The sequence below is a fragment of the Pristiophorus japonicus genome, chromosome 8, assembly GCF_044704955.1.
Source record: "Pristiophorus japonicus isolate sPriJap1 chromosome 8, sPriJap1.hap1, whole genome shotgun sequence".
Classification (NCBI taxonomy): Eukaryota; Metazoa; Chordata; class Chondrichthyes; family Pristiophoridae; genus Pristiophorus; species Pristiophorus japonicus.
Window position 1 is genome coordinate 235,490,276 of NC_091984.1, and position 12,794 is coordinate 235,503,069.

The 12,794-nt window shown below is 40.0% G+C and overlaps 1 protein-coding gene across 14 annotated transcripts in view; it reads left to right on the top strand.

Moving 5' to 3' along the window:
• Positions 1-12,794, top strand: part of fbrsl1 (fibrosin-like 1) — a 908,758-nt gene that overhangs the window by 869,188 nt on the left and 26,776 nt on the right. For 13 of the 14 annotated variants that reach the window (XM_070888104.1, XM_070888109.1, XM_070888105.1 and 10 more), the window contains 5 exons: positions 1,010-1,373; positions 5,598-5,863; positions 7,672-7,832; positions 9,993-10,043; positions 10,714-10,809. In XM_070888104.1, coding sequence (XP_070744205.1) covers positions 1,010-1,373; positions 5,598-5,863; positions 7,672-7,832; positions 9,993-10,043; positions 10,714-10,809 — 938 coding nt within the window. The remainder of the gene's footprint in view (positions 1-1,009; positions 1,374-5,597; positions 5,864-7,671; positions 7,833-9,992; positions 10,044-10,713; positions 10,810-12,794) is intronic. The other variant, XM_070888108.1, reaches the window with a different exon arrangement.

Sequence of the window (12,794 nt, forward strand, 5' to 3'; positions counted from 1 at the left end):
ACTACAGGTAGAATGTACTTGACATAAGTTAACAGTAAGATGGCACCTACCCTCTTAGTTGGAAGAGACCATGTAGCATAGGAGGATATGGAAATTTAACAAAAACTATTGTGATTAATAATTGCTTGAAAATGTGAACAGAATAAATGAAAAGTGAGCCCAAACCTTGCACTAAATGGTGAACTTGTTAACCTAAATAAACTTTGCTGCAAATTCCTTTAATACCTGAAGTTTAACTCTTGTCTCAAAGATGTTTTTCATTTCGCTTGGCTTTGTGTATTTAGGATTCTCTAATTCAGACCGTGCTAAGCCAGCTGGAATGTGATTTCTATTGAGTGAAGAGATTAGGCCCGGGGATGTAAATACAGGCCTCGCTGCCTGTTAGTTCCTCTTTTAGACTATTACTGCAGAAACGAGGCCGGTAAAGCTGGCTTGATGCATGCATTCATTGAGATAAAGAGAACAGTGTCAAAGCAATTAAACTAAACAGATTTTCATTAAGTAAATTGCAGCAAGGCTGTGCTGTTTGCAGCTAGACAACAATTAGTGTTAATATCCATGCCACTTTGCCTCCCTCATATTCATTTGATTGTAATTTGTGCAAATGGATTATGCTTGGACCACGGGGCTGCAAGATTGGCCTCTTTGACAGTTTAAACAGGTAGATTTTAAAAAAATAAATTGTGGGAAATGCTATTAAGTTTGCGATAAAACCCCTACAGTTAATTAATCCTTAAATATTAACAGGCATGAATGAGCTGAGGATTTTGATCAGTGCACAGTGGGAAAAGGCTATGAACTTTTCAGGGCTCGACTGCAACATAATCATTTTATGCTAGAATGTGTGCTTGGCGAAGACCTGAATCGACAGGCGTTTAACAATAATTAGAAGTGAGTTATTAAAGCTGACTTTATTCCTCAGAGAGGTGGAATCAGCTGATGATGGTTAAGCATGGAAATGTACTGCATAAACACTTCAAAAAGGTTTTGCTTTTCTCTAATTTCCTAGGTTTAAGCTTCACTGGAAGCAGTCTGACGTCGAATGAGAAACCTGAAATAAAGGGACCAGGTGTTTCCAAGGTATCTGGACTAGAGCGTAGCCAGGAACAGAGCAAGGAGACGCCCTTTGTGCCGCTGGTGTCAAGCCCTCCAGCTGCTGTAGTACCTCCGGCTCCTTCAGCGTGTGCTTCCAACAGCACAGTGAGCCCAACGGTAAAGGAGACCATATACCAGGCACAGCCACAACCAAGACAACCAACGCCGCAGTTACAGCCGCAACTACAGCATTATCCTCTGCCTCAGATTCACACGCAGCCTCCTGTACATCACCAGATTCACCACCAGATACCTTTCAGCAGTCTTAATAGTATCAGGTAAGCAGGGAGGATATTGCATTACTTTCAGAATCCACGTGGGCGATTTTATTTTTGTACACTCAATGATGAGTGTTAGTGCTGAGGACTAGACCACTTTCTATTTTGGCACAGTATTGTTAACAAGTGCTCCCAGATCAGGTGTAGTATAACTCTACCCCAGTATAGTGTCACATTCTGCGACAGCATGACATTTTTTCCATTTCCCATCATCCCTGGGCTTGCTGACCTACATTGGCTCCCGGTTAAGCAACACCTCGATTTCAAAATTCTCATCCTTGTTTCCAAATCCCTCCATGGCCCTCACCCCTCCCTATCTCTGTAATCTCCTCCAGTCCCTGAGATCTCTGCGCTCCTCTAATTCTGCCCTCTTGAGCATTCCTGATTATAATCGCTCAACCATTGGTGGCTGTGCCTTCTGTTGCCTAGGTCCTAAAGCTCTGGAACTCCCTCCCTAAACCTCTCCACCTCTCTGGCTCTCTCCCCTCCTTTAAGACGCTCCTTAAAACCACCTTCTGACCAAGCTTTTGGTCATCTGCCCTAATGTCTTATGTGGCTCGGTGTCAAATTTTATTTGATAACACTCCTGTGAAATGCCTTGGGAAGTTTCACTAGAGTTAAAGGTGCTATATAAATACATGTTGTTGTTGAATCTAATTACTGTTAACCAAAATTTATTTTGGGGGTGGGGAGGTGTGATAGAATGTATATTATAGTTTGTGATCATCATAGACTAATCTAAGTTTAGTATTGGTGTATCCAGTTATCTTCCTCCATGGGGATTTTCACTCAGGTGTAGTGACGCAAGTAATGTTGCATGATGGGTTAAGAAAGAGAAAGAACCTGCATTGGTATAACATCCTATAGTATCCCTCAGGATCCCCCCCCCCTCCCTCCCAGGAACACTCCACATACCATTGCTTTTGAAGTTCACTGTTAGGTAAGGTATCTTTGAAGCACAATTATTTTTCTCCCCTCAGTCCTTTATTTTAATCTCCCTGCCTGAAAAAATATCTGAGAAGCTAGATAAGTAATATTTCATCTGCTAGGCAACATGTGAGTGCAGTCTGGGGTGACTCGCTCCATTTCATCCACAATTTGTGAGAAGCACCTGGCCTGCTCATGCTGCGACTGCCTAAACAGAGTTTGGAGTTCACATCATGGCGATCATATCTGCTGTAACTCCAATGAAATGTGTCGCTATGTTTCATTTTTAAAACCAGATTAAACTTCATGAGCACTGCATATGTTGCTAGAGTTCAGTGTTTCTGTAGCTAGTGAAAGGAAAACGCACCATTAATGCTCTTCTCAAATTCAGGACAATCATGAATGTCTTTACTTTCTCTAACTATATTAGAAATATTGAGCACATTGTATAAATGATGAATGTTTGATTAAAAATGAGATGCCAGGTCTTTCTGCCCACATTTGTTATATAAATAACAATGGTGGAGTGCTGCTACATATACGCCTCATACTGTACACATTGACATCACTGGGTTCGTTGAATGGAGGACCACAGCTATTGCAGTGCTTATATTCGGTATGTGTCCTGAATCACCAGGAGCTTTCCTCAATTAATCGTCAGCCAAAAATATATTTCCCTGCCACAATTCCGTTCCCTAGCCACTGACTCCATCCCCCTCCTGGCCACTGTCTGAGTCCGAACCAGACTGTTCGCAACCTCGGCATCCTATTTGACCCCGGGCTGAGCTTCTGACACCATATCCTCTCCGTCACCAGGGCCGCCTACTTCCACCTCCGTAACCTCGTCCATCTCCGCTGCTGTCTCAGCCCATCTGCTGCTGAAATCCTCATCCATGCTTTTGATACTCCCAGACTCGACTGTTCCAATGCTCTCCTGGCCGGCCTCCCATCTTCCACCCGCCATAAACTTCAGCTCGTCCAGATCTCTGCTGCCCATATCCTAACTCGTGGCAAATCCCGTTCACCCGTCATCCCTGTGCTCGCCAATCTACATTGGCTCCCGGTCCAGCAGCGCCACAAATTAAAATTTTTTATCTTTGTGTTCAAATCCCTCCATGGCCTTGTCCTTCCCTATCTCTGTAACCTCCAACAGCCCTCCGATACCTCTGTGTTCATCTAATTCTGGCCTCTTGTGCATTGCCAGTTGCCTTCACCCATCAATGGTAGTTGTGCCTTCAGCGGCCCCAGAGCTCTGGACTTCCCTCCCTAAACCTCACCACCTCTTTTTCCTCCTTTTAAGATGCTCCTTCACGTGTCCTAATACCCCTCTATGTGTCTCGGTGCACAATTTAGTTTGATAACACTCATGTGAAGCACCTTGGAATGTTTTGCGATGTTACAGGTGCTATAGAAATCCAAATTGTTATAATTATGCAGCAGCTCCATATGGGTGCAGCAAGTAATGGCCCTGTTCCACAATTGTAACATGCAGACAAATATATTTTTGGCAGATATTAACTTGTGCCCACCACCTGTGATATGCTCCCAACTATACTCATCTATCCATTTATGATGCGCATCTACCAACGTTATATACATTATAAAATTTTTGAAGAAAACATTAGTCCAAGAACTGTGCTTCAGAGATAGAGTAAGCATTGTGCCTTCCTGATTAAGAAGAATCAATACACCTTTTGTAAACAAACCTTTATGAGCAACGTTTTAAAAACATTGGGTGGTGATGCTGAGTGTGTGAAATTAGCACAATTAGTTAAATGGACTCGATTGCAGGAGCATACTGGCAACAGAAGGACGGTTAATTTTCATCCCTTACATTATAGCTCTTCCCACTCTTTTCTCCAGATAATGTTGTCAGCGGTCTCTGATTAAACCAAGGGGGCAGAAGTTCATGTCGGCCTGAATGTTTCTCCTTTTGGTTGAGCATCATCCTGAGCAGTTACTTGATTGACAGTCTCAAATACCAAAGTTTCTGGCTTGTTTGTGCTCTGTACTTTCAGAGATGGTTTTGTAGGTCGAGATCATGCTGGTTTTACGAACAGATGCAAGCTAGGATAGTGGAAAACCATGAAGCTAAATTTGTCTGTCAATAACTAAATTACTGCAGCCCAAGTGACTTCAGAAAGAAAAGTAGTTATCCAAAAAATAAAAAATATTGCAGAACTTTGTACAGTGAAGCAGCCCTACCTTTTTCCAGCAAAATAACTCAACTTTTCATTACAATGGCAGCATTAACGTAATAGTAGAAAATGGCCCTACATCTGGGGAAATGCCATCTTAAATTTCCTTGAATACGTCGAGAAGTTGGAAGTATATTTAAGATGTAACATTCTTAGCCATATTTTTGTTTTAAATAGCTACATTTGAAAGTTATTAATGCATACTTTAGTTAAATGTTGTATTGTTTGCACAGCATGGTTAACTGCCATATTGCTGTTAATAGTTGCCTCATGTCTCAAACCTCATAACTGTGGGGATGAGTCATCCTGATTTAAGAACTGATGCCGGTTTCCAGATTTTCAATTTAGAGTCACCAAGTAGGCCAGAAAGTGCATGGACATTTCAGCCTAGATCTCCCAGGAGATAGCTGATGTTTATCTCGCTGTAAACAGGCTATCTCAACCTAACCCTTTCATTTATCTTCAGAACATCCCAATACTGCAATGAAGAGAAGGTACTTTCAAATGTACTGGGAATAAACACAGGATGGACCGTCCACATTAACTTGTCCTAACTTATTATAACCATACTTTTCCGGTACTAAAGCTTAAAAGATCATTAAAAAAATAATTACCACTGAAATTTTTAATTCATTTTCTTTAGTTTTTTAAATGAAAAATGGCTCCATTTTATCAAACGTAACCATCAAAGTAAATATTATTCTGACGAAGGGTCATCGACCCGAAACGTTAACTCTGTTTCTCTCTCCACAGATGCTGCCTGACCCGCTGAGATATCCAGCATTTTCTGTTTTATTTCAGATTCCAGCTTCCAAAGTATTATGCTTTTGTATAAATATTATTGGCCTTTGTAATGAGAAAAAGCAGAGATCAGTGAGACTGCATTCTTAGAAATGTGACTGTTTACCAGTTTTGGTTAGAATGTGAAATTTGCTTTATGTGAAATTATTTGACTCTGGATTGTTTAACACATCTGCAGTAGAGATTGCACTGGAAATCCTACTGCTTTGTTTTAGTCCCAGTCCATGGGATGTATTTTTATTGTTCTGAGTTATGTTTAGTGCAGTATGTTTTCTAATGATCACATTTTCTTCCCCAGCAGCCGGAGTAGCAGTGCCAGCAGTGCTGCAAGCATCAGCCTACCCAAACACCTGCCTTCATCCCCCCAAATCCACCCCCATCATTCATCCACTCTGCCCCTATCTATTCCAAACCTTGCTACCTCACATAATTACTCCCTGCGGCCTCAGACACACCCTCACCACCACGCCATGTTTGCAACACCAGCTACCTTACCACCACCACCTCCTCTAACGTCCAACAGCCTTGTTGTACCAGGTCACCCTGCAGGACCTGGCTATTCAGGTAGGTGCAGATTCGTTTTCACCCTGAGTATTTCAGATATTGTTCAGTTCTATTTGTCATAGAGGATTTTGCTTGTTAATATTTTTAATTCCTTTTGAATTCCCCAAATAGCCAATTTCTTTTTATTTAATTTTGAAGGTTTATAGTGTTTCACTTAAAATAGTCCTGTCCTTTTTATATTTTTATTTTATTGACAGAGCACAAAAGTTCAATTTCATTCATTTATGTAGACATGTCATTTTTTTGTTTGACTTGAATGTTTCAGATGTTTTAACATCTCAAGCCAGCGTTCTTAAGAGGATTGTTTGCTTAAGATAATTGTACATTTCTTGGTTATTACAGACGTAGCCTTTCGAACTGACAAATTGAAGAAATGGCAACACTCCCCAGAACTAGTCGTAGTTTAAGACATCCACTTAATGAGCAATCTGGTGGTATAGTGGATTGATATGCCAGCAGACGATGCCATTGGGAGATATATGTAGCACTTGACCAATGACCTTCACAACTTCCCTTCCCTCTTCACCTCACCGCCTTTTTTCTTCCCCCCCCCCCCCCCCCCCCTCCCCCCCCTTAACCAGAAGGGCCCACACTTGTCAGATTAGAGTGGTGATCAAAGGATTAGATAAATGCTTCTAGACCTCAGTTAAAAAGCGTCATTGGCAAAGCCTGAGAGCACATCATCTGCCCTCTCTGTCGAGAGAAAATGTGTACCACATTTGGGGAGCCCATGAAGAACAGAGAATGTTTTATTATAATCCTGTCAGCTGTAGATTTGAGTTGGAAGGGGGGTGAAAGTGATGGTGTGTACCTCGCCTTTCAGGAAACATGCCTTCTCTCAGCCTTGTTGATCTATTGAAATAAGCTGTTACTTGCTTACCCTCCTCCCAGCAAAAGACTAGCTTAATACAAAATCCTTGTTTCTGTCTATTTTGGGTATTCAAAATCAAATCCCCTCCATATTTCATTTCCTGGAAACTTTGAATGCTGTAATGATGTTTAACAGTCCTTATTTAACAAGCCGAATTGATTTTTGTAATATAACTGCCATGTTTGAATAATTATACCCAATGCCACTTCAAAGAAGAATTTTTGGAGAATGTAAAATAAAATCATGTGTATGCTTCATTGTAAGTTTTCAAGTCCTGCCCAAAAATATCAGAGAAACATTTGGCCAAGATGTTTGTATTGCTAATGAACATGAATGTTGTGTTTCATCCTTTGAATTACACTTGTATTTAACTCGAAGGGTAAGGACATTTAATGAGTAGTATTTTAAACGTGTTTATCTTGCAAGGTAACAATTCAAACTGATTTTTTTTCTTGAAGCTGTATTGAATATGATCGTCTGAAATGGTGTCAAGAAACATGTCCTCATAAGAGCATATAATGATTTTGTTTCATTAAAAATGTATGCTTTCCGCATGCTGCTGATGTTGCTATGTTACCAGCAGTGAAGGTGATTCAGAGTATTCGTAAGTGTTGGCTGCTTAAAGCAGCATGAACGAGCTCTGAGACGCTTGTGTAACAGTAATCAAATGGTTATTGCTGTAGACTTTCCCATTTAAAGCCCACAATGCCCTTTTCCAATTCGGATGAATAGGAAATTCATAGGTATCTTGCAAAGGTGCCTTCGTCGATGGCCACAGGACAGGGCATATTTCAAAGCGCGGCATTGCTGCCTGCTCCTATGGAGACAAGTACAGCGTCTTATCTATCTCCTTTGGGAGGTGGACTGTGTGTGTGTTTCTCATTTTCCCAGTTTGTTTTCTGCTGGGATGACTCATATGGTTCTCTTCTGTCTTTAGATACCAGCCTGTTGATATCATTCAACCAACCAATCATGTATTGTCAGCCTCAGTCGGGAATTCTGATTGGTGCTTTGTCACAGGCATCTCTGTTACCTCCACCAATGAGTCCTCACGTAGAAAACCACCACAGCATGACCTGCAGAAACAGGGAATGCCAGGTGAATATTTGGCCTTTTTTTTAATTCCAACTGACTGGCCCTCGGCCCTTGTGTTTCTTTTTTCTCTTCCAGAGCACGAACTGCTGAGGCAGAAGCTGAACAACTGTTTTTTGGTTCAGAGTTCCGACAGGGCGGGGTCACTCGCCCCACCACCATTCTTGACGGCGGCGTGTCATCAGCATCAACACACGCATCAGCACACGTTTGTTCATTTCACTGCGAGTCAGCCACCGACTCCACTCATGCTGCCTACTGCACCACCTATGGTGCATAGCCCAGGCAGGAAGTGAGGATCAGTAGAGCATCTCTTGACACCCCGCCCCCTTTCCCCATACAAAAAAAATTCCTTCCATCTCTTTTGCTATTGTGACCACGGGTTGGCTCATGTGATTCTTAAAGAAAACCAGATATATTCTAGTACATCGGACTTCAAATGCTTGGTAGTTGCCAACAATTAATATTTAAAGAGAATAGTATCCTAAAACATGTTTAATATTTGATGACTGTTGAGTTAATACTGTCCTATTTTAAAATACCACAAACTGACAACAGTTCCAAGAAGAGTTGTTTTGGAACTTGATCAACAACAACAAATACTTGCATTTATATAACACCTTTAACATGATAAAATGTTCCAAGGTGACCTTTGAGTCAGAAAGTTGTGGGTTCAAGTCCCAATCCAGGGACTTGAACACAAATATCCAGGCTGACACTCCATTGTGGTACTGAGGGAATGCTACATTGTTGGTGGTGCCATCTTTCGGATGAGACCGAGGCCCCTGTCTGCTCTTTCCGGTGGGCGTAAAAGATCCCATGGCACAATTTCAAAGAAGAGCAAGGGAGTTATCTCCATCCTGGTGTCCTAGCCAATAATTATCCCTTAATCAACATCACTAAAAAAAAACACATTATCACATTGCTATTTGTGGGAGCTTGCTGTGCGCAAATTGGCTGCTGCGTTTCCTACATTATAAAAGTGACTACACTTCAAACAATACCCCTCAAGTATTTTGGGACATCCAATGGTCGTGAAAGACGTTATATAAATGCAAGTCTTTCTTTAAAGTGTTATGTGGTCAAAAGACAGAGAAATTGCATATCCTTTCTAGCCCTTGGGACACATTTGTTCTGTGCTTATTGAGTTGAGGATTTAAATTTTAGTGCACTAAACTTTTTATTTATCGGTGTAAAATAATTGAATATGACCTTTAAATATATGCTTTATGGGCAATGCATACAAACCAAAAGCGAAATAGCACAGTAGCCAAGTGTGGAAGAATAAAGTATAAATATGTCCACAGTGCTGTTTTTATACAGATTCCTTCTGTGAACTGAAAACTAGCATTCCTATAACTTCTGACACACAAACGCTACTTTTGTAGCATAGTTAGAGTTGAGAATATATCATTAAAATCACCGTATACCATATACCTACAGAATCTGGCTCATAAATGCTCAGTTGGTTATTGTTACTTTACTCTGACTAGTGTTTAAAAGTTCAGTTTGTTGTGGTTTACACGCCCTCACCAGACATGTAAGCTGCATGTATATCTATTTCCTTAAAAAACCTTTTCCAAATTTTCCAAAATATATATTTATTTTTAGAACGAGAAGCAGTTTAACTGCTTGTTGCAGAATGTGTTTTCAATATTTTTAATGCAAAAAAATGTACCATGTGGTCTAATTACGGTCATAAAGAAGTGTGTGTGTAATCTACCTAGTGTATGTTTTTGTGATTAATGTTGTTTATGCTGACTAAGTGGCAGACATCTGGTAATGGCTATAATTAATGAAATTATGCATGTGTTCTGTATACATAGTTATTATATTCAGCAGCAGCTGCCATGCCAAATGGCTGTGTGTGGAGACTTTCCATTTCTTAATGTCCCTTAATTGTTTAAAGATGAAATATGTAGGAGTAATTATTAAAAGCTGTTTATCGATTTTTCAAAAAAAAATTGTGAATAGTTCATGATGGGTTGAAAACGATTAGCAAATAATATTGATCAATCGTGAGCATATTTTGATTGTACAGTTATTGCACGATGATCAGAGGATGTGTTTAACTTACTTTGACAGCCTCAGAGCTTCACAATGACAGTGACTTAATTGTTGGGCAAAACAAAATCTGTTACAACTTGTTTTTCCTCTTTCTTTCAGTTTGAAAAGTATACACCAAAAATAGAAAATCCTTTCTATCGACATTCGAGTGTGAGTGCCCTCTGTTTCTCGAGAGCTCGAGCCCACAGTTTTTTTTAAAATGTCATTTTGATCAAGCATCATTTTGTGTGTTCAATTTGGGGGTTCTATTCTTGTGGTTTCCAACGCATCTGCAGTTCATCAAATTAGCTTCAATTTGCATTTCTAACAGACCAGACAGATATAGATTAGGTGATTTTGAACTTCAAATTGAAGGCAGAATGCACTTTGGTCAGTCTCTCCCTTTGGATTGCTAAAGCCATCGTATAATGTCACTGTGCATCCAGGACATGCTTATTTGATAACAGAGGCATTCTCTTACACATGCAGCTCAAGTGTCTCCATGTTCATGCTAGCAGCTCTAGTGTAGTATGAAAAATATTGTGAGTCTTCCATACAGTGAAATTATTTAAATGTTGCATCCTTTAAACATTCGTTTGACACAGTTAGACACTTCACCATATCCTGTAGCTGGTTAAGTGCTTGTTGTAAACACTACCCGATGCAGTACAATTTTTAGATGGTGGCAAAGATATGACAGCCAGGTGTCAACAATTGATCATTTGTTCTTGAATAGCTGAATTGCGTCATTGCGTAGCTTGTGCTTGGTGTGTATGCACCCTGTGCATTGTATGACTGATTCTCAGTCGGAATGTAATTCTTCATATTTTGTTGATTTTAGTTCTTCCCACCGTACGCTCCAACAATGCCGGGAATGCCATCCATGATTCCACATTCAGGTCCCTTTGGGTCACTTCAGGGAGCATTTCAGCCTAAGGTACGTAAATCAGTTTTATAGATGCTAAAAGTGACTGTTCTCGAGGTGATGATGGCAGGACTGGAAAGGGAGACTTGTCAACGCCAGATCTTTTTCTTTCCCAACCCCTCCTCAATTTTAGCAATGGCAAATTAAATTACTGTCGACTGCAGAATTTGTCAGCTGACTGAGGCAACTGCGCCCCTAACTGCCCAACAGTATTAAAGAAAGTAGCAAAGAATTGTAAATTTATTATTATCAAATCTGAAGTTGAGATTTGCTCTGTGCTTTCTGCCTAACCTTTGCTAATAAATGGTTACTGTAAACCCGCTGTGATTGATGTGGTTAACCTATGATTATACCAGGGATCAGTAAGTACAGCATTTTCTAGGCATATAGCTCGAGAAAATAATGTATCTGTCAAAAGGAGACCGGTTTGATCTGCAAATTTCCACATAATTTACATGCCAACTTGAGTAGACGAGGAGACCCTGAGGGTAAACTGCAGAAGGTTAATAATACTTGACCCATCTTTGGAGTCAAAAATCCTGTGGCTGATGCATTGTAATGGTAGGAACCATTTCAAACGAGCAAATTACCCTGTTCTGTAGAGCAGATGATTTTTTTGCCCTGAAGGCCTGACTAACGTGTGCTCATGCTGACTGAGCACAATGCCTTTCACTGGGCTGCCATGATCAGTCAGGGTTATTAAGTTTGCCTGGGTCGGCGCTGCTGAGTGCTCCTCCATTTTTCAGACTGAAGCGTCTGTCACTGAGGTAGGGAGAGACAGATTACCTCAGTCAATTTCACTGTCTTTGCACTCCACTTTGCTGAGCTGGGAGCCAGTTAAAGGCATAACAGGTTATTCATTATCTGACTGTCGTAGTGTAGGCAAATGGCAATTTCATGGACAGGCGTGTAGTATCCTTAACTCAAGGTCATAGGAAGAACAGAATGAAACTTCACATTTTTCAGCAACATATAATCAATTATGAAACTGTTTCAAAAATGTAACTTTCAATTTTATATATATATATATGTATATGTGTATATTTATATAGCAGTAAATTCAAATCTCTGAGTGCATTAAACACTTTGCAGTCTGCAGAATGAACACTATGTAAAGAATAGTAATGAATACCTGAGTGGAATGCAGGGCAGTAACTCAATCAAGCACTTAAATGACATCATTACCTCCAAAGTAATTCTTCAGCAGCTGATGAATGCGCTCTGGGTAGATTCTAAGAAACTGTTACCTGTTCATATAAATATTTTTATTGAGTGAGACATTTTAATATTTTATTTTTTGTGTAAGTTCCAGGTTTCTTGTCATTTTCAGGAGCATTCAGGTCTCAGTGCAAAGGCAAATGTCAGTCAAGGAAAGGTACCTCTACAGGTTTATCAGAATATAGCTTACAGGAAAATTCCAAACTTAAAATATAAGTTGTAATTCCATTTGGAGGTTTTATACTTAAATCAAAAGTATTGATTTGATTTCAAAAAATATTAGTTTCTTGCCCAGAGCTGTATCAGGCAGCTACTTGTATGGTTCAATTTGTTGAAGAAAGCAAAGGTTATACATGCCTGGAGTCGTCAGAATTGTGGTGTGAACATCCTTAAACCAGTTTCACATCAGCAGTTCAAACCTCAAAGTAAAAGCCTGTGATAAACAATCACTTTTATGACTTGAATGTTCTGCATATACTGATAAAGAAAAGGAAGAACGACTTGCACAACCTCAGGACGTCCCAAAAGCACTTCACAGCAAATGAAGTTGTTTTGAGGTGTAATCACTGTTGAAATATTGTGGTTTCTATCAGCACAATTTCTGTTAAACTAAGTGGCACACATCCACACACAGATGCTGACGATTTATATTTTGTCAAAGTTACACTTTAATATTTTGTGTGCACCTTCAGCTATCTTAAGTCTTTAAGGAATGAAATGGCAGATATAGCTGTTGGTCCGGTTTTGACAATTTCATCATGAATATTCTAATTTTAAAG